A 24,011-nucleotide genomic window follows, 5' to 3' on the forward strand; every position below is an offset into this window, starting at 1 on the left:
GTGGATCCCAGTGGGATTCGCTGGGAGCGCTCCACCAGCTCCTGGTTATTCCTTCTGGTTCTGCTGGAATCCTGCATCCATATCCGTGTCCTGGAGACACTCTGGGAATGACGTGGGAGGTGTCCCCATATCCATGGAGGGGGTTGGGATGAGATGATCCTTAAGGTCCCTTCCATCCCAAACCATTCCATGACCCTGTGGAAAAGCTCCTCCATAGGCAGTGGGACCATCCAAGGGACCATCCACGATGATCCTGAGGGATTTGGTGCCACCCTGGAGCTGCTTCCCTGCTCCTCCCTGTGCTTTCAGATGGGTTTGGATCCCTCCCTCCCCTCCAGGAATCCGTTCCTTGTGGCTGAGGGGAATGAATCCCACGATTCCAAGTGGCAGAGTCACATTCCCGGCTTTTTTTTCCTCTTTCCAGCGGGAAGAGAAGGAGAAGCTTTCTCCCACTGAGACTGTGGCCCGCTCCTGCCACTCCCACACCCGGGAATTGTGGCTGAGGGGACTTTTCCCCAGGGAATTCCCATTGTCCCGGTGCTGACAGATCCGTGTTTTCCGCAGGCTGGTGGTGGGAGCTCCGTACGAATCCAACGGGCAGCAGAAAACCGGAGACATCTACAAGTGTCCAGTGCTGAGTGACAACCACGGAAACTGCACCAAGCTCAACCTGGGTACAGCGTTCCAGTCCCTGACATCCCAAATTATCCCTGGAAAATGGGATGTTGGGAAGGGATTCCTCCCCGGGAAGGTGGAACTCCCAGAGAAGCCCCTGGATCCCCGGAGGTGTCCAAGGCCGGGTTGGATGGAGCTTGGAGCGCCCTGGGATGGTGGAAGGTGGCAGTGGATGGGCTTTAAATTCCCAAATTATTCCATTATTCCCAGTTTGCTTCCCCAAGGAGAAGCTCTGGCTCATGGGGAGCCGTGTTTTCCAGAGGAGCAGTTGGACCAGGATTTGGGACACAGCTCAAGTGACCAATCCCATTTGGGATTGACAGGGCTGCCCTGGGGGCTGTTCCCAATTTCTGGGCTGTGCCATGGGGAAAAACAGGGATTCCCTGGGAATCCAGGATGAGGAGCTGAGCCCTCCAAGGGATTTCCTCCTCTCCAGCTCCCAGCCTCATTCCCAAAAAAGTTTTCCTTCCTTGGTTGTTCATCCAGGAAAAAACCCCAATTTTTCCAACTTTTTTCTCACCTTCCAAAAATCCCCAAAACCTGGAGTGAAGATTCCTCTCCAGCACACAATTCCCAGTTCCTCCAGAGATTCCAGGGGGCGTTTGGGATTTCCTGGGAACATCCCTGATCCCAGCCTCTCTCCCAAGGATGGGTGATGCCGGTTTTTTTTTTCCCAAATTTTTTCCAAAAAAAATCACCAAAACCTGGAGTTCACACCGGCAGAGATTCCTCTCCGGTGCTCAATTCCCGGTGGCTGCGGAGATTCCGGGGGACATTCCCGGCTTTCCTGGGGCACATCCCTGACGCCGGCCTCTCTCCCAAGGGCGGGTGACGCTGTCCAACGTGTCGGAGCGCAAGGACAACATGCGCCTGGGCCTGAGCCTGGCCACCAACCCCCGGGACAGCAGCTTCCTGGTGAGCAGCATTCCTGGGAATGCGGGCTGGGAGCCTGGGAATGCGCGCCGGGAACGCGGGGCGGGACGGGGAGGTGTCAGGGGGTTCCTCTTGGTGGGGTTTGTTTGTTTTTTTTTGGTGGAATGTAGGGAGGTTTAGAGGGATTTATGGATAAAATGAAATGCAATGAAATGTAATGTATTAAAATAGGATTGAATGGAATTTGAATTAAATCGAGTGGGGAAGAAAATAAATTAAAATAAAGCACATCCACAGAAAAGGGATCCTTTGAACCAAATCCTGCTTTTTTTACCATTTTTTAGGCCTGCAGCCCCCTGTGGTCCCACGAGTGTGGCAGCTCCTACTACACCACGGGAATGTGCTCCCGCGTCAACTCCAACTTCCGCTTCTCCAGAACCGTGGCTCCAGCTCTGCAGAGTGAGGACCGAGATCCCTGCTCCCATCCCTGCTCCCTTCCCTGCTCCCATCCCTGCTCTGATCCCACCTCCAATCCCTGCTTTGATCCCTGTTCCAATCTCAGCTCCAATCCCATCTCCAATCCCATTTTGGCCTCACAAAACAAAGCCCTCGTTGACCAGGAGTTAAACGTGTTGGAATTTGGGAACTTAGAGCTGGGGTTTTGTTTTGGGGGGTTGAACTGAGGTTTCCTGCCTTTCCTGGAGATGGGAAGGATTCCCAGAAATCTGTCCTGCTCCTGGGAGCTCCTCATCCCATGGGATGTGATTCCCCAACTCCAGAACCCCTCCAGTGTTGGTTAATTCCCAGGGCAGGTGGGCTGGTAAAAATGGGATTTGGGAGGAGCAAGGCAGGAAAGGCAGAACCCACCACCAAATTCCCAGGGCATAAAGAGGGGCTTGGAAAAATGGGATTTTCAGGATCAAGGCAGTAAAGGCATCATCAAATTCCCGATGTCTCTTCCCTTGTTATGTTCCAGCCCTCGCTGCGAAGGATAATTGAGATTTTAGGGAGTTTTAGGAAGTGTTTATTTAATGGGATGCAGGGTCATCTCCTCTCCCTGATTCCTGGGATGGGATGGAGGCACGCAGAAGATCCCAGTGATCCATGAGTAACTCCAAACCATGGATTCTTTCATCCATTAAAAATTGTAGGGCGAAAGAGCAGCCAATAAATCTCTGAAATCCGGGATCGCCAAGGAATGCTGTAAAACATCAGCAAGACTGTGACGATCCTGAGCAATTTTCCCCACTGGAAAAAAAAATCCTCAAATCCTTCCTGCTCCGGCTGCAGAGCCGAGCCCTGGGGTCCCCTCCGGGGTTTTTGGCTGCCGAGGATTTCATGGGGAAGGGAGGAAATGCCCGCCTTGCTTTCCATGGCAGGGCTGGGAATGACTCAGGGATCAGGAACGGCTCTGCGGGAGGAGCGGAGCCGGACCCCGCTCCTCTTTGAAGTGTGGAATGGTATTAAACGGGATCAAATTCCAAAGCTGAATCCCAAATGATGCCGCTGAGTGTTATTCCTAGGAAGCGATCCCATCTTTTCACAGCAGAGAGGATTCCTGTGGCTTCTCCCCACCTTGCTGGAGTCCAAAGTTCTTTCCCAAACAATTGAAATCAAATTTTTTTTGTTCCCCAAAAAATCCTAAGAGGAAGTACCTGGCTGGAAGTGAAGCCATAAATCTGCCCCTTTACAAGAGGACTTTTAACAAACCCCTGGATTTTCCACAGGATGCCAGACCTACATGGACATCATCATCGTTCTGGATGGATCCAACAGCATTTATCCGTGGGTTGAAGTCCAGCACTTCCTGATAAATATCCTGAAAAAGTTTTACATCGGTCCTGGACAGATCCAGGTGAGGCCCTGAACCGTTTGTGTCATCCCAGGGCCATTCCCAGTGTCTCTTTTTCTGTCAAGCTGCTGGAATTTGTCAAAATATTGGATTTTTTACTCATCCCATGGGAAGAAACCGCTCCCATTAATGTCCCTAAGTGAGCTATGGAGAGATCCCACATCCCAATGGGAACAGGGAGGATTAAACCCCACGGAAAGGAGCTCTCCATGCTCCGAGTAACCATGCGTTGATTTAGGCAGGAATTTAAGCAGGAACATCCCAGATTTTCCCAAATAACCCAGTTTGGTCCCACCTGGAGATGCTGTGGGTCCAAACTGGGACAGCGCAGTGCGGCACATCTGGATCACCCCAAAAACTCGGGAGCAGAGCAGGGGGGAGAGCCGTAAAATTGGGGAATCGATAATGATCCCACGGAGGGAAAACTGGGCGATGGAATTCCGGGAAAAAGAAAAGCGAGCGTAGAGAATTTCACCCCCGCGGCTGCCGGCGCGCGCGGGGCCTCGTTCCGCCGGCCTTTCTGGTGCCATTCCCGTCGTTCCCAGGTGGGAGTTGTGCAGTACGGAGAGGACGTGGTCCATGAGTTCCATCTGAACGACTACAGGTCCGTGCAGGACGTGGTGGCGGCCGCCAGCCACATCGAGCAGCGCGGGGGCACCGAGACCAGGACCGCCTACGGCATCGAGTTCGCTCGGTAAAACCCCCCACGCCCCCAGGAAAACCTTCACACCCAAGGGGTTTTTTCCCCCTCCTTGCCTCTCCCTTTGTTTTCCTTGCTGCTCAAGAATGGGGGAATCGCCAGGGTTTGTAGGAAAATGTGATGTGGGGGAAGGTTTGAGAGTGGCGCTTCCCAAAATTGTTCCGTCCTTGTTTGCAGCTGGGGCAGGCTCTGGAATTGTGGCCTCTCCCTGGAGGCTCCCAGGGATGAGCTCCCAGCCCCCAAATTCAGCCCCAGAACCTGGAGCTCTCCTGGAAATCCCTGGAAAGTCCCCAGAAGCTCAGGACAGCTCCACCTCCTCCCTTTCCAGGGACAAATCCTTGCTCCTGCACTTTTTCCAAGCAGTATTCCTGCTGGGAATCATGGAATTCTAGGCAGGAAAAGAGGTCAAAGATCAAATGCAGCACTGCCAAGGCCACCACTGACCATGTCCCAAGTACCACATCCACGTGGTTTGGAAATCCCTGCAGGAATGGCGATTCCAGCTCTGCACTGGGCAGCTTGGAAAAGTTTTAGAGGGATCCTGGCCAGATCTGAGCAAGGTCCTGAACGATTTTTGTCACACGGAGTCCCCAGCCCTGCTCAGTGTCCCTTATCCATAAATATGCTGGAATTTGGGGCCCTGCTTTGTCAAAACTGTGGGATTCTGGCAGGGGTGGACAATGGGACGAAGAAATTTTTCCCTCGCAGGGAAAGGCCCCATAGGCCACAGCCAGAACTCCGCTGGCCAACTCAAGATCCATTCCCTCACCTGATTTTGCTGAATTATGGCCTCTTTCCTGCAAAAAAAGTGGGGAAGTCCATCCACATCCCAAAGCACCTCCCGAGGGACGGGCTCGGTGGGGCGGCGGAGCCACCGCGGAGCTGGCGGGGCTGAGCAGCCCAGGGCATCTCTTCCCTTGCAGCTCGGAAGCGTTTCGGAAAGGTGGCCGGAAAGGGGCAAAGCGAGTAATGATTGTCATCACAGATGGAGAGTCCCACGACAGCCCAGACCTGGAGAAGGTGATCGAGGACAGCGAGAGGGACAACGTCACCCGATACGCGGTGGCCGTGAGTGACGGGGCTCTGGGGGGCTGGGAGGCCTGCGGAGCGTGGCGGGGCCCCAGGAATCCCAAAGCACCAGGACAGCCCATCCCCGCTGCTCCTGGAGCACTCCAAGAGCTCCTTGTGTGCTCCAGGAATACCAAAGAACCGGGACAGCCCATCCCCGCTGCTCCTGGAGCACTCCAAGAGCTCCTTGTGTGCTCCAGGAATCCCAAAGAACCAGGACAGCCCATCCCCGCTGCTCCTGGAGCACTCCAACAGCTCCTGTCCATCCCCGCTGCTCCTGGAGCACTCCAAGAGGTCCTTGTGTGCTCCAGGAATCCCAAGACAGTAGTACAGCCCATCTCTGCTGCTCCTGGAACATTCCAAGAGTTCCTGTCCATCCCCATTGCTCCTGGAGCATTCCAAGAGCTCCTGTCCATCCCCACTGCTCCTGGAGCATTCCAAGAGCTCCTGTCCATCCCCGCTGCTCCTGGAGCATTCCAAGAGCTCCTTGTGGCTGCTCTTGGGACAGGCAGGGACCCAGATTCCATGAGGAATGTCCTGCTGGGGAGAATTGCAGCAGTTCCTCTGTTTGTTCCCACAAAGCGGTGTCAGATCCGAGGATGGGGCTTCTCCCACGTGGACAGCCCCCAAAGGGTTTTGGGATGGTTTTATCCATCCTGGGAAAGCAGCCCAGAGGAGCTGCTGAGCCCCCATCCCTGGAAATGCTGGACAGGGCTTGGAGCAGCCTGGGATAGGGGAAGGTGTCCCTGCCCACAGGTGGAATGGGATGAGCTGCAAGATCCCTCCCAGCCCAAAACACCCGGGAATTCTAATTCCATGGAAGTCTCGCATTTTGTTCCCAACCAGGTCTTGGGTTATTACAACAGGAGAGGAATCAACCCCGAGGCCTTTCTGAACGAGATCAAATTCATCGCCAGCGACCCCGATGACAAACACTTCTTCAACGTCACCGACGAGGCGGCCCTCAAGGACATCGTGGATGCCCTGGGAGAAAGGATTTTCAGCCTGGAAGGTGAGGGATGCTCCTCCCTGGCACCTCCCAGGGCTGGGAATGTGCTGCTGATCCTTTTTTCCCCCGAATGTGGACGCGGCTTCCGCAATATCGGAGCCTAAAATCCTGCTTGGAGCATCTTCAGATTTGGGGAAATGTCTTTATTTGGAGCTGTTGCTTCCCTCAGATATCAGGAGCAGAGATCCCTTTTCCAAAGGACACACCTCATTCCAGCCAGAGGAATTCCGGTGGCTTCGATTTTTCCTTTTTATAGAAAACCTTGGAGATTTGGTATGGGGGGAATTTGGGAGTCGGTGTCTCCCTCATCCATCAAATTCCAGGGTTGTAAACAGGAAAACCCACACACAGGAGCTTCCTGGGGTGCCAGACATCAGGAGATTATGGGAATAATGCTGAGATTTCGGGTTTTATTGGCTGAAATTAAATATCAGGAAATATTTCTGTCTTAAATGTCAGCTCTTGTGAAAACTTTGTCGCTCTCCCAAACTAAATTTATCCAAATTTCAGAGGAAAATGCAGCCTGGAATGAACAATTGGAACAGAAGACGGAGGGCCCGCACTGGGAACGAAACATCTTGAATTTGGGGGATTTTGGCTCAAACCAGCTCACAAACTCCCCACAAGTTTCCCAGTTTCCTCTGTCCAGCCTGGCGCTTCCCTGTGGAAGTTGCCCTGGATGAGGAATTCCCCCAGTTGGAATCACGAAGCAAAAACCTCCAAATCCCCAGTTTTGGGTGATCTTGCAGCTCTGCAAGGGGAGGACCTGCACCCCAGCAGAGCTCCCAGACCTCCTAACAGCACGAGGCTGTGGAATTGGAGGATTTAGGGAGAAATGGGATCATCAGGAGGATGTGGAGCTGCTGGAGCAATTCCAGAGGAGGCCACGGAGCTGTTCCAGGAAAGCAAAAATCTCCATTAAACACAAATTCCCTTTTCTTTTTTGTTTAAGGAACCAACAAGAACGAGATCTCCTTTGGACTGGAAATGTCCCAGACTGGATTTTCATCCCACGTTGTGGAAGTAAGAGAGGAAATGTGGGAATTTTTTTTTTTTTTTGCTCCTGCCTTGTACTGTTTATCACCCCCTGCTCCCAGGTGGGAGATTGGGATTTGGGACAAATTATTTTAATTACAGAGTTAAATCACTAAGATGAGGATAAGGAAAGGCTGCTGGATTATCCCATGGGAAAGGGAGGTGTTGGGAGACCCCAGCATCCCTCAGGATCTGCAGCAGATCCTCCTGATGCCATGACCTCTTGGGAAGGACGTGCTGGGGTGTCCATGGAAAAAGCTCTTGGGAATTTCCTGGGGAGAAAAAGCACATTGGAAAAACAGGAATAGGGTGGAAATGTCATTCCAGCAGTCTTGAAACCCTCCAGCATTCCAGGTGTTTTCGGTCTGTGCGGGATCAGAGGGGTGGAATCGCCTCCACTTGGGAAGAATTCCCACCAAAGCACTCCTGTATTCCCACAGGACGGGATCCTGCTGGGAGCGGTGGGAGCCTACGACTGGAACGGAGCCGTCCTGAAGGAGACCAGCAGCGGGAAGGTCATCCCTCTGCGGGAATCCTACCTGCAGGAATTCCCAGAGGAGCTGAAGAACCACGGCGCCTATTTAGGTGGGAAAGCTGAACGAGGCTGTGCAGCCGCAGGCAGGGGGAACTGGGGATTTTTATCCTTGAAAAAGAGGAAGCACAGGGTATTCCCCATGGGAGAGCTGTGGGATGCAGCACAGGAGCATCCTCACCTGGGAAGAGCCCAGCTCCGACCCCGGAGCGGGGCACAAACGGGATTTGAATGCAGGAGCAGCCGAGCCGGCGGGCGATCCGCAGCTTTTCTTGGAGTGCTTTCAAAGCGCTGATGGAATTTCATGCCTAGGCAGGAAATACCTGCTGGGTTAATCCATTCCATGTGCAGCCACTGGAGCTCTGGAATAAAAATATCGGCCTGGATTGAGAAATGCAGCCTCTCCTCGGAGATGGGGCTGTCCCGTGGTGGGGAGGGAGGTGGGATTCTGTGGGATCAGCACCTCAAGGCTCTTCCCTGGGAATCCATGGGGTGACAGCAGAGTGTCCCCCGAGCTGGGATGGCTGTGGGTGTCCCATGGGAATCCCTGTGGGAGCTCAGCTGGGCTCTCTTTAGCGCTGCCTGGAGTGAGAAATCCGGGAATATTGAGGAATGCTGGTGTATCCTGCTGAGGAGCAGCCTGGGGGGCTCAGGGCTGGTGGTTGGTTTAGGAATGCCCCCTCCAGGAGGGGCATTTTTAGGGACCCCAGGTAAGGCTGGCGAGCAGGGAAAAGGGTCCAAAATCCCTGAAGATACTCAAAATTTAACTGGATTTTATTCCAGGGAATGTGATTAGTTTCATGGTTGGCCAGACTTTGAGTTCCATAGAATTCTGGAATGCTTTGGGCTGGAAAGGAACTTAAAGCTCATCCCACTCCACCTTCCCCTATCCCAGGTTTCTCCATGCCCCATCCAGCCTGGGATTGGAACATTCCAGGGATGGGGCAGCCACAGCTTCTCTGGGCACCCTGTTCCACTTCTAAGGATTTCATTGGAATTTAAACCTGAGCCTGAAGGATCAGGAACCTGAACTTGGGGTTGAAAATTGGGATTTGGCAGCCCCAGCTTTATATTCCTACAAAATCCCGTCTGCAGCCATGGAAGTGCCACAGCCCAGGGGGTGATCCCAGTAGGAAAAAGGGATTGTTCGGGGTCACTGGCTTAGGCAGGGTTATTTCCATCAGGAGGAATGGTTTTGATGGATTCATGGCTTTTCTTGGACTGGGAATGTTGACATCAAGCACCAGGAGAGCTTTTCCTGCCTGGTGTTCCTGGAGCAGCGGGAGCTGCAACTTCCCAACACTCAGCACCTCGCGAGTGTCTGTCCAACTTGATGTGAGCCATGAAATAAAACACCCAGAAATCCGGGAATTGGACTGACCTTCGATTGCAGGAATTGGACTGACCTTCGATTAAGGAAAGATTTGCACAGGGAGTGGGAATCAGGCAGTGCCAAATCTTGGCCGTGGCAGCACCGGAGCGGGTGGCTCGGGGGCACTGGGGTCCATCTGGGTGATTTCACCTTTGCAAAAATCCAGGTTTTTTAAGCTTCCCTTTTTGGGAAGGGGCCAGAGCTGTGTCAGCAGCTGGGGGCTAATGGAAAGCAGGCCCCGTGAGCAGGCAGGGAATTCTCGCTCCGCGTCCGTCCCTTTCCAGGTTACACCGTCTCCTCCGTCGTCTCCACCAAGCACGAGCGCATCTACGTGGCGGGAGCGCCGCGGTTCAACCACACGGGCAAGGTCATCCTGTTCACCATGCACAGCAACAGGAACCTCACCATCCACCAGGCCCTCAAGGGAGAGCAGGTAATTCCAGCCAGGAATGCTGTGCTGGTTTCCCCCCCCTGGAAAAATCAACCCTCTCCCTTGATTTTTCCCGAGCTGGAGCAGCTCGGCAGCGCTGAGCAGCCACGGATGTGACAGTGCCCTGGTTTGGAAGGGCAGGTGTCTGCTCAGGAGGGCAGGAGCCTCCCTTGAAATGGAAAATGTAAACCCTTTGAATTACTGTGATTTTGAAATTAAGGGGCTCTCAGGCAAAGATATGGGAGTAGGAATAACAGTTCTTTACTAGGAAAATTAAAAATACAAATGCAATAGTACAAAAAAGAAAACAAACCACTGCCAGAGTCAGAGCATGCCCTGTCCCCTGTGTGTCAGGGGGTGGCACAGCCCCATCCCATGGGGGCTCAGCCCTCCTGCAGTGCCAGCTGTGGCTCTGCTGGAGCAGGGATCCTGCACAAGGGGGGAGTTTTCCTCTGCAGCTCCAGGGCTGCTGGAGATGGGCCTGGGCTCCCTCTGGCCATGCAGGGCAGCAGGAAGCTGCTCCTCTGGCAATGCACTGGGCAAAGGCTGCTGTGCTGCTCCAAAATTCAGGTATCATCCAGGTAGGAATGCTTGGCTCCTCCCCCTGGGCGGAGCATCTCCCCATGGGATGATGGAATTGGATCAGCCATGCAGGGACACTCACTGGCCATGGACAGCAGATAATTAATAATTAATGGCCCATGGACAGAAGAGATCTCCTGGAGGGAGGATTGGCTGTGGAAGAGATGAAGAAAACTGCCCCATGAACAGAGAGAACTGCCCCAGCTCTGACAGATGGGGATAGAATCCACCCTCCCATTTCCAGCCCAAGACAGCCAGTTGTGTCAGCACCCACAGCGTGGCTGTGGCAGGGCTGGAATGTCCCTGTGGATCCCTGTGGATCCCTGTGGATCCAGGGGGACTGTGGCACCATTCCCACCCCGTCCCGTCTCCCCCAGATCGGCTCCTACTACGGCAGCGAGATCAATTCCCTGGACGTGAACGGCGACGGCGTCACCGACGTGCTGCTGGTGGGAGCGCCCATGTTCTTCAGCGAGGGCAGGGAGAGGGGCAAGGTCTACGTGTACGCGCTGCACGGGGTGAGTGGGACATCGTGGGGACACGGCTGGCACAGCTGGGTGCTCTCATGGCAGCTGTGCCCTGGTGGGGTCCCGAGGGAGGGGCAGAACGGGATCCTCGCCACATGGGAATGTGGGTGTCCCTCTGGAGAAACCATCTCCAGCCACACGGCGTCCTCCAAACCTGCTCCTGCCAGGGAGAGCCCAGAGCCCCTTCCTGAGCCTAAAGGTGCTTCCCTGTGGAAGTTGCTTCCCTGGAGGAGGAATTCCCCCCAGTTGGAATTGTGAAGCAAAATAAAACCCGCCTGGAGCATGGAATCCCTACACCCAAAGCACTTTATTATTTATGTAATAATAATAATAATAATAATAATAATAATAATAATAATAATAATAATAATAATAATAATAATAGTTGTTATTACTGTTATTGTTATCATTATCATTATCGTTATTGTTATTATTAATGAAATTTGTATTTATTATAGCATTTATTATGAGTATGGGATGTTTATTATTTTATGGAATTTGTATTTGTTACGGAATGTATTATTAATATGGAATTATTATTATTATTATTACTACTACTACTACTACTCCTACTACTGAATTATTTATTTAGGGTACAAAGCAGATGTGGGGCTGGCTCGGGGGGGCTCAGGGCTCCTCATTCCCCAGGGATGTGCTCCAAAATCCCCCATCCCTGGGGATGCTCCCACCTCCTTCCTTGGACGATCCCTTCCACATCACCTCGCTGTTCCCCTGAGGGTGTCTCCTCTTCCCAGCCTTGCTGCTGAGGCTTTGGGAATTGTCTTCCTTCCTTCTTTTCCTTGGCAGAACCTCTTCGTTCCCAGCGGAGCCCTGGTGGACCTCCAGAGTTACCAGAATTCCCGTTTCGGCTCCTGCATCGCCGCCGTTCCCGACCTCAACCAGGACTCCTACAACGACCTGGTGGTCGGGGCCCCTCTGGAGGACGAGCACCAAGGAGCCATTTACGTTTTCCTGGGATTCCAGGAGACTGTCCTGAAGAAGTACAAGCAGGTGGGGCTTCCCCGTGCTTGGTTTTCCTCACCTTTCGTGGGAATAAATATAATTTGTCCCGGTTTTAAGGACAAATCCGCACCTGAGATTTATTTGTTAATTATTTCGCACAGATATTCCCTCTCTTGAGGCATCCAAGACAAAACCTTGGAATTCAATCACTGGAACAGCAGTGGTGGAGTCCCCATCCCTGCTGGGATTTAAGATGTGTGGATGTGGCACTTGGGGACATTTTGTGGTGGCCTTGGCAGCACCAGGGGATGTTTGGACTCCACAGTCTTGGGTGGCTTTTCCAACCTGAATTGTTCCATGGAATAGTGGAGAAAAAGGCTTGAAATTAGAGGCAATGTTTAGCAATCATTGCAAGGGACGGCTATAGATTAATTAATTAAAAAATATTTTTATTTATTTATTTATTACACTTTTGATATATGTTAAATACACAGGGTAAAGCCAGTAACAACCTTGGATGGTGTCTCCAAAGAGAAATTGCTCTCGAAGCAAATGCTTTCTCTTTTTCCGAAGAGAAACTCCCTGGAAAACCATGTTTAGCATGATTCTCTTGGAACGGGGGATTTTCAGCGGCGAGGCAGAGTCAGCCTGGCAAACCCTTGGCAGGCAGGGATGCTCCTGCTGGAATCCAGCCTGGATTGCTCCCATTCCTTTCCAGCGGATCGCGGCCGCCGACCTCGCTCCGGGCCTGATGTATTTTGGATGCAGCATCCACGGGCAGCTGGATCTGAACGAGGACGGGCTCGTGGACCTGGCCGTGGGCTCGCTGGGGAACGCTGTGGTGCTGTGGTGAGCCAGGGATCCTTGGTGCCCTCTCCCAGTCTCCTCTGCCCAAATCACAACAAATTTTTTCCAGGAAAAACCGGTCTGAGAACAATCCGAGCCATCTTTCCTGAATAACCACCCCCTGTCCAACAGGGCTGTGGGATCTCAATACCCTCGGGCCCTAAAAAGATGCCAGAGTTAGTTCTCCATTGAGTTTCATCCATAGTTCTCCAGAAGTTCCGAATTAATGTGTGGGGATTTGCCCAGGCTCCTTCTGCTCTGATTTAATTAGAGCAATATTTTCAAATATTAATTAATTAATATTTGGAGAGTCCCTTGAAGCTGTTGGGATGGAGGGTGGCTGTGCCCACCCGAGATGGGTCACCCTGGGCTCTGCTTGGAGAGCACCTTCGCTCTTCCCAACCTTCTGCAAAAAGGAGGGAAGAGGAGTGAAAAAGGCAAACCTGGAGCCTGTGGGAGACTCCAGGATGTCCCATCCCGAGCCAGAGCCCATCCCATGTCCTCTCCCCACCCCTCAGGTCCCGCAGCGTGGTCCAGATCAACGCCAGCCTCCGCTTCGAGCCCCCCAAGATCAACATCTTCACCAAGGACTGCAAGCGCAATGGGAAGGAGGCCACCTGCATGAGGGCCTTCGTCTGCTTCACTGCCCTCTTCCTCTCCACTCACTTCCAGACTGCCAGCGTGGGTAAGGATCCCAATTCCTGCCTTGCTCAGGTCTCCAGCCCCATGGAAAACCCAGCTTTTGGGATGGAAACTGTGGTGGTGTTCGCAGGGGTCTTAGGATGAGGGAAGAGACGAGGATCTGACTCCGTGTTTCAGAAGGCTTGATTTATTATTTTATGATATATATTATATTAAAACTATACTAAAAGAACAGAAGAAAGGATTTCATCAGAGGGCTAGCTAAGAATAGAAAAGGAATGATAAAGGCTTGTGACTCACTGAGACAGTCCAGACAGCTGGACTGTGATTGGCCATTAATTAGAAACAACCACACGAGACCAATCACGGATCCACCTGTTGCATTCCACAGCAGCAGATAATCCTTGTTTACATTTTGTTCCTGAGGCCTCTCAGCTTCTCAGGAGAAAAAATCCTAAGGAAAGGATTTTTCATGAAATGTGTCTGTGACAGGAAACCCCCCAGGAGCCTGGAGGAGCTCACGTGTCCGCTTGCCACTTTGGTGTCACTCCTGTTTGTCCCTGTCCCGGCTGAGTCTCCGGGTTCTGGTGGTGGCTCTGCCAAAGAAACACCCCCAGGATAAATCCCACCTCATCCCTCACCTACTCCCTGGGCTGAGCTCTCCTGGGCTTTGCCTTTCCATGCTCCAAGTGACGGGAATGTCCCCGCAGTGGGACAGGAGGGGACGAGCCCTGCCCGCATTCCGCAGGGCTCCTCCATCCCTCCTGCCTCCCACAGCAGCAGTGGGACACATCTGCTGGCCAGATGTGCATTTTCCACAACATCCCAGGGAATCTGGAGCTGGCCAGCCCTCCCATTAAACCCTTGGATGGAGCCGTGACCCCGAGTGATCCCCGGTGGATTCCCGGGAGTCAGCGGAGCAGGGAAGCGATAGCGGCTCGGCCCCTGTGAGCCAGCAGCAAACACCGTCCAAGGAAAATCAGGATCCAAAGCCAAGGAAAAACTCCCATTGCCCAGAGCAAGAGCTTTGTTTTGTGCTGTCAAATCCAGCATTTTTCTCCCTGCTGCTGTCCCTGTGGGATAAAATCTGAGTGGGATTTCCTTATTTATTTGGTTTTACCTTTATTTCCCCTAGAAATAAAGAGTCACCCACCAGATGAGCCCCTCTGCTCTGGAGCCAGGCTGGGAGAGCTGAGGGTGTCCAGCCAGGAAAAGAGCATCCAGAGAAACCTAAGAGCCCCTTCCAGGGCCTAAAGGAGCTCCAGGAGAACTGGAGAGGGACAAGGGATGGAGAGACAGGACACAGGGAATGGCTTTAGGCTGAAAGAGGGACAGATGGGAAATTGGGAAGGAATTGTTCCCTGTGAGGGTGGGGAGGGGCTGGGATAGAATTCCCAGAGCAGCTGTGGCTGCCCCTGAAATGTCCCAGGCCAGGCTGAACAGGACTTGAAGCACCCTGGGACAGTGGAAGGTGTCCCTGCCATGGCAGGGGCTGCAGTGAGATGAGATTTAAGGTCCCTTCCCAAACCATTCTGAGATTCTGTGGTTCTCTGAAATCCCTGCTTGGTTGGGAATCTCCAGTTGCTTTCCAACAGTAATGCAGGAACCAAAGGATCTCCATAAATCAGGGGTGAGCTCCAATTCCTCCAGACCAGCACGGGAACACTTGAGAGGCAAACAATTCCACGCCTGCACAGATTTTACACAGGGGCCTTGCAATAATTCATTCCCAAAACCCCTCACTTGGCGAGGGGAAGCTTTTCCCAGAACTGCCAGGGATTTCCCTCAGCAGGGAATGGGCACTGGTGCCACTCTTTGCCCAGGGTTTGGGGCGTGTGTCCCCCAAGGGCTGAGCTGGGCCTGTCCTTGCAGGGCTCAGGTACAACACGACCATCGACGAGCGCCGCTACTCGCCCCGGGCACACCTGGATGACGGCAGGGCGGCACCGCGGGCGCTGGTGCTGCCGGCCGGGCAGGAGCTCTGCCACACCCTGCCCTTCCACGTCCTGGTGAGTGTGGAGCAGGAGATGCTCTCTCCAGCATTCCTCAGTGGGAAGGAGCCTCATCCCGCTGGATTCGTCCCGCTGGATTCCTCCCCGCCGGTTTGATGTGGTCGGGGACGGAGCTGCCAGCACGTGGCAGCTGCCGGGTCCCCAAGCAGTGACATCAGCTTCCACGTGCTCCGTTCCACCAGCCCTGTCCTCGAGGAGGGTGTGTGCTCCTCATCCCGGGGTCAGGCTGCTTCTCCTGCTCCAAAATCAGGGATGCTCATTGTTTTTCCATAGGGAATGGAGCGTCCCCGTGCCAGTCCCTGGTGGCGTCCCCCCGTGTCCCAGCAGGGTCCCAGCCCAGGGTGCAGAGCTGGTGGATCCCTCACTCGCAGGGAACAGCTGATGCACAAACCTGGCCAAACCCAAACATTCCCAGGGAATGAGGAGAATCTCGTGGAAGCCAGGCAGGCCTGAGCTGCCAGACTGGCCCAGCCCCAAGCCCCGGCTGAACTGCCGTGAACTTTTGGGAAATCGGAGGCTGGAGATGGAGCTGGAGCTCGTGATTTAGCCCAAAAAACATCTCCCTTCAGAGAGCATCCCTCTGCACTGTGGGGCAGACATGGGGGGAGCTCCCAGGGGCTTCCAGAGGGCAGGGCTAGGTGGGATATTGGAAAGGAATCCCTGGCTGGGATGGAATTCCCAGAGGAGCTGTGGCCGCCGCTGGATGCCTGGAAGCATCCAAGGCCAGGGCGGACGGGGCTCGGAGCAACCTTGGAGATGGGATCTGGTTTCTGTTACATCCCAGCCCTGGGCTGGGGCTGCAGGACAGATGTGTGACTCTTGGGGACACCCTGAGGGGCTGCCCCAGCCCAGGCAGCCCCGGGCTCCTCTCAGAGTTCTCCCTGTGCCCCAGGACTCGGCGGATTACGTGAAGCCGGTGACGTTCTCCATCGACTACGAGCTGGAGCACCCCGAGCACGGCCCCATGCTGGACGACGGGTGGCCCACCTCCCTCAGGGTCTCTGTAGGTAGCAGCTGTCACCTCCCTGGTGACACCTCCCAGATGCCACCTCCTCCACAGACACCTCCCAAAGTGGCACCTCCCAGGTGTCACCTCCCAAAGTGGCACCTCCCAATTGCCACCTCCCAAGTGCTGCCTCCCCGATGCCACCTCCCCAGTTCCACCTCCCAAAGTGTCACCTCCCCAAGTGCTGCCTCCCAAAGTTCTACCTCCGAGGTGCCACATCCCAGGTGTCACCTCCCAAAATGCCACATCCCCGGTGCCGCCTCCCCAGGTGCCGCCTCCCCAAGTGCCACCTCCCAAAGTTCCACCTGCCAGGGCACCAGGGCAGATTTATCCCTGGGAGAATCGTCACCGAGCTGCTCTCCTTGTCCCCCCAGGTCCCCTTCTGGAATGGCTGCAACGAGGACGAGCACTGTGTCCCCGATCTGGTGCTGGATGCCAGGAGTGACATTCCCAGTGCCATGTGAGTAGGTGACCCAGAGCACCCTCCGAGAGTGTCACCAGCACGGGGAGGCTCCAAAAATCCAGCCCCAGCCTGCGTTCTGTAAATTCTGACATCACTGGTCCTTCATCCCGCATCACCACAAGGTTCATCCGAGCCCTCCATGAGGTGCTCCTTGGCACTTCCGAGCCTCTCCCTGCTCCCTGCCTGTGGTTTTTCAGGGAATCCACAAACCAGCGAATATTTGGTGCCATGGTGATAAGTTCCAGGGATACAAATCAGGAAATACCAGGGAATAACTGCAAGGCTGGCATTACCCACCTGGCAATTACGGGCTTGACTCATGGAAATAATTCCACACTGCAGCTCCGTGGTTACAGAGCTATTAAAGGTTATCCCTGCATCCACAGGAGGCCCCAGAGCTGCTCCAAGGGCTGGAGCCCCTCTGGAGCCAGGCTGGGAGAGCTGGGAATGTTCACCTGGAGAAGGGAAGGATCCAGGGAGAGCTCAGAGCCCCTTACAGGGCCTGAAGGGGCCCCAGGAGAGCTGGAGAGGGGCTGGGGACAAGGGATGGAGAGACAGGACACAGGGAATGGCTTTAAGCTGAAAGAGGGATCAATGGGATATTGGGAAGGGATTGCTCCCTGTGAGGGTGGGGAGGGGCTGGGATAGAATTCCCAGAGAAGCTGTGGCTGTCCCTGGATCCCTGGAAGTGTCCAAGGCCAGGCTGGACATTGGAGCTTGGAGCCACCTTTGCTATTGGCATGGGATCTGTTTTTTCCCTACATCCCAGCTGTCCCAAGCATTCCCAATAATGTTTGAGGAAAGCATCGCACCATCGGCCAAAAATCCCCAAATTGTGTACGATGGGAAGCATCCCTAATTCCTCTTTCAGCACAGCAGGACAGAGGGGGAGAGCAGGGATTTCCACGGTCGTAAAATCCCGGGAATGCCCCGTTTTGCAGGGAATTCTGCCGGAGGGCGCTGCGCCGGGGCGACTGCTCGGCCTTCAGCCTCTCCTTCGACGCCTCCGTCTTCGTCATCGAGAGCAGCAGGAGGAGGGTGGCCGTGGAAGCCACGCTGGAAAACCGCGGGGAGAATGCCTACAGCACCACCCTCAACATCTCCTTCTCCAGGAACCTCCAGCTGGCCAGCCTGATCCCCAAGGTGAGCTCCCGGGGCAGAGCCAGGCTTTTCCAGAGGTGCTGCTAATCCCAGCCGGAGGAGAAAGCCGCAGCCTAAAGCAGAGCCCAAACCTGTCTCCATCCCTCGTAAATCAGAGCTGTTTATGGGCTCCGTTTCTAAGCACTTCCAGCTCTTTATTTTGGAAATACAAAAAGGTTTTGAGTTTTAAGAGCCTGAGCGAAGGTCAAACACAGAGGAAATTATTTCCCTCTATTTTTCTCCTGCAGTTGTTTAAAAATACTCCCTGCACATGGCCAAGTTCCCGTCAGGAATGAGTTTTTGCAGCTGAGAAATAACTCCTGGAAGTAGGAGCTGATCATGGGAATGTGGCCGCAGCTCAGCACCGAGCCGGGCGATGCCACCTCTCCATGGCTTTGCCTGGATGGTCCCCGAGTGCCCCAAAAATTTCACTGCCCCACTCACTCGATCTTGGTGCGACTCCTCCCTGCTCGCAGCGAGGTTTGGGAATGTGCTGATGCTGCTGAGCCTTCCCTCACCCCCCCATGACTTCATCCTCACCCACAGACCCCATCTCCTTTGTTTTTCTCCGAGCCGTGCCAAAGGAAAATTGTGGGTCTTGCTGCCCACAAAATAAGAAAAATGCATTTTTTTGAGATTATTCCAAACAAAGTGAGGGGAGCAGGGAAAATCCCCGGGATGGTGGAGTACAGAAAGCACCAGGCAGCAGTGGCTGTAGGGAATATTTGCAGCTGGTCATGGAGGAGTCACGGATAGCAGGCTCCTGGCTGTCCCTCCTTACCAAGGAGCATCCAGAGGGGATGGATATCTGTGTCTTATAAATAAAAAGTGGCTGTTGCCCCAAAAAGTTCACAATTTCAGCAGATGAGTGGGAGGAACTTCCAGGCTGTTGCTGGGTAGGACTTCTCCGGTGGCAGCAGCTCAAAGTGACCCCTTGTGGGATAAAAGCTGGAATAGCTCATCCTCTCATGGTGAGGATGGACACCTGCCTACAAGCAGGCTACAACACCTGGAAGGGTGGAGGACACAGAGCAGGGTTGGTGTCCCATCCCACCCCAGCCCTGCAATGGGCAGGAGCTTCCCCAGCCTGGCTGGAGAGTTGGAAGTTCCAGCAGCAGGAATGTCAGTGTTGAGAGGAGGCAATTCCAGCTTGGCTGGTGGCCATGCAGGGTAACATCTCACGTTGTCTCTCAGTGCTTCCCAACCACTCCTCATCGCAGAAAAATCAGGAATGCCAGGAATAATCAGGTTCATTCATTCACCACAGCTAAATCCATTCACCGCTGTAATTAAATTCATAAAGAGGATTTAAATCAGGAAACTGGGAGCTGCTTCCTAGAGATGCTCCTTTCCAGGAACATCAACAAATGCATGGGAAGAATTCCCAGCTCCAGCGAGCAGGCTGGGCTGGATGATTGGCTGGTTGCTTGCATGGTCCCTTGGTTGGATTTTGGTTGGTGGCTGGTTGGTTGGTGGTTGCATCTTTCCTTCATTCATTAGTTTATTGGCCAATGGTTGGTTGTGTTTTGGTCGGGTTTTGGTCACTGGTCGGTTGCTGTTTTGTTGGGTTTTGGTCATTCATTGGTTGGGTTTTGGTCATTGGCTGGTTGCTGTTTTGTTGCGTTTTGGTCATTCATTGGTCGGGTTTTGGTCGTTGGCTGGTTGTTGGTTGGTCATTGGTTGATTGGTTGGTTATTGGTTGATTGGTTGGGCATTGGTTCTTGTCATCGGTTGGTTGGGTTTTGGTTGTTGGTTATCAGTTGGTTGGTCATTGGTTGGTTGGATTTTGGTTGGTTGGTCATTGGTTGGTTGGATTTTGGTTGGTTGGTCATTGGTTGATTGTCCATTGGTCGGCCTTTGGTTGGCCACTGGTTGGCCATTATTTGGTTGGCCATTGGTTGGCTGTTTCCCCAAAGCCAAGGCCCGTTTTGAGCCCCTCGGGTATTCCCAGTTTCCCAAAGAGCCGGGGCTCATTCCCAGTGTCCCAGGCACTCCATGGACAGGACTTTGTGTCCCATTTCAGGATGACAGCGACATCAACATCGACTGTGCCAGTGACGACAGACACCCCACCAGGCGGGTGTGCAACGTCAGCTACCCCTTCTTCCGAGCCAAGGCCAAGGTAGGACATTCCCAACTTCCCACTCTGCTGTCACATGGAGACCTTCTGCCCCCAGGGTCACATCTGGGCAGCCCTGAGCAGGATTTTGAAGATAAACTTTTGGTTTCTTCCCTTTTGGAGTTTGAAAGGCATCTTAGGGGGAGCTGGGGTGGTTGGGATCCTGCCATGGTGCTCAGGAGAGCCCTAGAATCCAACCCAGCTCCTCCAGGTGACAGAATTTGCCTCCAATCCAGTGGAAAAATTTAATGTTGGCTTCAAACCATGGATGGGAACTTTCCTGAGCTGATTCCCTGCAGGATGAGGCTCCTTCCCTGCCTGAGAGGTTTTTCTTGCTCTGAGGTGCCTCTGGATCCTGCTCAGAGCCAGTCCAAGCCCCTCTGGGTGGTGGCATCCTCCAAACCGGTGTTCCCAGTATTTGGGATGAGCCCAGATCCAGTTTATCATTTTTATAAGCCATAAACCCTTGGGAAACATCAAATTCAGGGTTCAGTTGGGAAAAGAATAGTGGGGGGGATCCACTCAGGATCCGCATGGAATCCCACCTGCCACGCGTGGGAAAAGGGACCAACACAAGCAGGATCTGGAGATAAAATCTCCCCAGCTCCTGTATCCGTCTGAAACCTTTCCTGGATTATGATGGATGAGCCTCAGGCACCAGGCTCGGCTTTAAAGCTCCCAAAAATCCCAGTGGGATGCCTGTGGCTGCAGGAGGAGCTGGCTCCCCATGACCTACGGGGTCGGGAATGCGTCCGTGGGCCATCAGGTAGTGCCGTTCCTGCCAAAACAAAGACAGGCTGGAAATGGAATTTTGGCTCCGGAGCCGCGGGAGCTTTAATATTCCAGTCAGCTGTGCCGGCCCAGACGGTTTGAGGTCACTGCAGATGTGACATTTATCACATTTATCCCGTTTTATTGGTGTTGGCTCTCTCCAGCTGCCTCCCCTTCCCGCCGGTCCCGGGCCTCTGGAGGGATCTGCTTCCAAAGGGAGCCGCTCGTTGCTCCCATCGCAGGGGCTGAGAGAATTCCTGCAAATCCTCTCTGCCTGGAAAGGCTCTGCTCGGTCCGGGTGGGGTTGGGAATTGTGTCTCCTGCAGGGTCCCGCACTGGCCCCGCTCAGCACTCGGGATTTCATCCCCTGGGATGTTTTTCCCGATGTTTCTCCCAGTGTTTTTCCCGTCTCTGCAGGTCGCTTTCCGCCTGGATTTTGAATTCAGCAAGTCCATCTTCCTGCAGAGCATGGAGGTCTACATGGTCGCCAGCAGGTCTGGGGACGCTTTCTCCCTCTGGAATTACAGAATCAGGGAATGGTTTGGGCTGGAAAAAAAGCCCATCCAGTCCCACCCCTTCCCTGATCCCAGGGTGTCCAACCTTGGACAATTCCAGGGATCCAGGAAGCTTCTCTGGGCACCCCAGGATGCAGCTGGCTTTCCTTGGGATTCCTTCCTCCAGAGCCAGAGGTTTTCCATGGAATAACCCCATGGAGACCCAGCTGCTGTGGTTTATCCCAGCCCTGTGCTCCCAAACCTGGCTATTTTTGTTTATCTGGGGATTTACAGCCATGATTTTTCCGTGCCTGTGGAAGCTGCTGGGGTTTGCTGGATCTCCAGCCCCTGCTGCTTTCTCATCCATGCTCCCACCACAAATATTTCCCAGGAAAAATGTCTCCTAATAATTTTTACAAAGTTCTCCTTACTCCCTGCTCCTCCACAGGTAAGGATTTCCCACAAGGAAATGTGGGAAATCCTGCAAAAAAAGGGAAAATCCTATGAGGAAAGGGAAAATCTTATAAGGCGGGGAAAAAATCCTACAAAGAAAGGGGAAATCCTACAAAGAAAGGGGAAATTCTATGAAGAAAGGGAAAAATTAAATCAACTTAATATTTATTAAATAATAAATAATTCACTTAATTAACTAAATTATTAATATTAATTAATTAGTTTTTTAATTTCACCAACTATTAGAGCAGAGGAGGATTCCCCTGCACTACTTTAGCTGTTGGGGGTGACACCTCCCTCCGAATCATTTTAATGATAAAAATCCCAGAATAAAATCCCGCTTTGACCAAAAAGCAAAAAAAAAAGTTCAGCATTCCCAAAAAAAAAAATTCCTGGGGGGGATTTGGCTCCTGCCTGACCCCTTGTCCCTGCTGCTGTTCCAGTGACAGCGAGGAGAAGGAGAGCACCAAGGAGGACAATGTTGCCCACCTCAACTTCCAGCTCAAGTATGAGGCCGACCTGCTCTTCACCAGGTGAGGGGTTCGGGATGGGATGCAGCTCCTGGGAGGTCATGGATTGGGAAAACCCCTTGGGAAAACCAGCTTGGGAGCAGCCTTCAAACCCAGGTTTAATTCGGGAATTTATTGAGAAAACAGGAGCCGTAAAGTCAGGGAGAGCTTTTTATAAAACTGGTGAGCCATGGAGAGCTGGACTCTGCCGATGTTTAAAGGCATAAATTTTATTAAAGAGGTGTGAGGGTGAGTTTTTATGGGGAAAAAAAGGGAATTCTTGGAGGTAATAATGGCCATAACAGGTGTTCCCAGTGTCTGGGCCAGTGGCCATCCCACAAAACCATCAGAGGGAAGCTCAGCTGCGGGATGAGCGTGGAGTCACCGGTAATTCAAGTCTGGGACAGCCAGGGATGAAGGCAGAGATAATTTAGGAAGCTGCTGATGGGAAAATCAGGGATCCCAAAGCACATTCCCTGGCGCTGCTTGCTGGAATTTTTCAAGGATTTTTCAGCCCTTCGGTCATTTTGTATTTTTTACTCAGACGCCACGAATAAAATTCCTTTAATATTTAGGATTTATGGGGAGTGAGGGGATTCTCCAGTTCAGAATGAAGAAAAAACCTGGAGGGAAAGAAGAGCAGAGAAAATATCAAATTTGGGAATTTTGGAGTGGAAAAGGAGGGAGGGAATTTTAAAGAATGTGGGGATTTTGGGCCATCACAGGTGCTCCCGAATGGGTTCCCACAGGATATTCCTGGCTCTTTTCCTGCCTCTCCAGCTGCAAAGCAGGGATTGATTTACCTCCTGTGACATCCAAACCTCAGCCAGGGCCTGGAATGGCTCTGCTTTATTAAAGAGGCGAGAAAATCCTACAAAGAAAGGGAAAATCCTATAAAGAAAGGGGAAATTCTACAAAGAAAGGGAAAATCCTACAAACCTCTTTGTCCCACAGGACGTCAAGCCTGGACTATTTTGAGATCAGATCCAACAATTCCCTGGATGGATCCAACCCCATCGGGCCCCCCTTCCACTGCACCTTCACGGTGAGCAGGAACCGGATCCCTGAGTTCTCCTGGATTTGGGATCTGCCCCAGGAGCAGGGATCCCCATCTCCCGATCCCAACACATCCCTGTGCTCTTCCCTGGCAGCTGCAGAACCTGGGATTCTTCCCGGTGCAAGGGGTGACCCTAAGGATCACCATGCCCGTGGCCACCCGGGCGGGCAACCGGCTCCTGCTGCCCACGGAATTCCGGGCAGACCAGGTAGGACAGGATTCCAGCATGGTTTGGGATGGGATTCCAGCATGGTTTAGGATGGAATTCTGTCCCAGTTTAGGATGGGATTCCAGCATGGTTTAGGGTGGGATTCCAGCATGGTTTAGGATGAGATTCCAGCATGGTTTAGGATGGGATTCCAGCATGGTTTAGGATGGAATTCTAGCCCAGTTTAGGATGGGATTCTAGGCCATTTTAGGATGTCATTCTGTCCCAGTTTAGGATGGGATTTCATCCCAGTTTAGGACAGGATTCCAGCCCGGTTTAGGGTGGGATTCTGTCCCGGTTTATGATGGGATTCCAGCATGTTTTAGGATGGGATTCCAGCCCGGTTTAGGATGAGATTCTAGCCCGGTTTAGGAATGGGATTCTAGCCCATTTTAGGATGGCATTCTGTCCCAGTTTCGGATGGGATCCCAGCCCTCCAGCCACATCCCACAGCGAGCCAAACTCAATCCCAGCTCCAGCAAATCCTGGGGGGTGCTGGGGATCCCTGATTCGGGATGGGGGCACAGGAAAGACTCTGCCACGATCCCGGTGTCCATGCTGGAATTCCGTCGGCTTCTCCCACAGGAAAACACGACCTGCAGCATCTGGGGGAACACCACTGACTACCGCAGAACCCCGGCGGAGGAGGACCTGTCCCGCACCCCACACCTGG

At 53.1% G+C, this 24,011-nt stretch overlaps 1 protein-coding gene across 2 annotated transcripts in view; it reads left to right on the top strand.

Annotated features, from left to right (window-relative positions):
• ITGA11 (integrin subunit alpha 11) overlaps positions 1–24,011 on the top strand; it is a 40,395-nt gene that overhangs the window by 13,280 nt on the left and 3,104 nt on the right. For both annotated transcript variants that reach the window (XM_071441119.1, XM_071441117.1), the window contains 24 exons: positions 565–674; positions 1,499–1,590; positions 1,893–2,007; positions 3,276–3,403; positions 3,946–4,094; positions 5,024–5,168; positions 6,015–6,180; positions 7,130–7,200; positions 7,653–7,797; positions 9,401–9,549; positions 10,506–10,646; positions 11,463–11,666; positions 12,337–12,467; positions 12,983–13,149; positions 14,979–15,115; positions 16,011–16,121; positions 16,499–16,584; positions 17,529–17,730; positions 19,751–19,849; positions 21,035–21,111; positions 22,008–22,097; positions 23,028–23,118; positions 23,225–23,338; positions 23,924–24,010. In XM_071441119.1, coding sequence (XP_071297220.1) covers positions 565–674; positions 1,499–1,590; positions 1,893–2,007; positions 3,276–3,403; positions 3,946–4,094; positions 5,024–5,168; positions 6,015–6,180; positions 7,130–7,200; positions 7,653–7,797; positions 9,401–9,549; positions 10,506–10,646; positions 11,463–11,666; positions 12,337–12,467; positions 12,983–13,149; positions 14,979–15,115; positions 16,011–16,121; positions 16,499–16,584; positions 17,529–17,730; positions 19,751–19,849; positions 21,035–21,111; positions 22,008–22,097; positions 23,028–23,118; positions 23,225–23,338; positions 23,924–24,010 — 3,007 coding nt within the window. The remainder of the gene's footprint in view (positions 1–564; positions 675–1,498; positions 1,591–1,892; positions 2,008–3,275; positions 3,404–3,945; positions 4,095–5,023; positions 5,169–6,014; positions 6,181–7,129; positions 7,201–7,652; positions 7,798–9,400; positions 9,550–10,505; positions 10,647–11,462; positions 11,667–12,336; positions 12,468–12,982; positions 13,150–14,978; positions 15,116–16,010; positions 16,122–16,498; positions 16,585–17,528; positions 17,731–19,750; positions 19,850–21,034; positions 21,112–22,007; positions 22,098–23,027; positions 23,119–23,224; positions 23,339–23,923; position 24,011) is intronic.

Source organism: Agelaius tricolor, unplaced genomic scaffold (assembly GCF_023055355.1).
Source record: "Agelaius tricolor isolate 1412-34295 unplaced genomic scaffold, bAgeTri1.0.p SCAF_16, whole genome shotgun sequence".
In the NCBI taxonomy this organism is placed as follows: Eukaryota; Metazoa; Chordata; class Aves; order Passeriformes; family Icteridae; genus Agelaius; species Agelaius tricolor.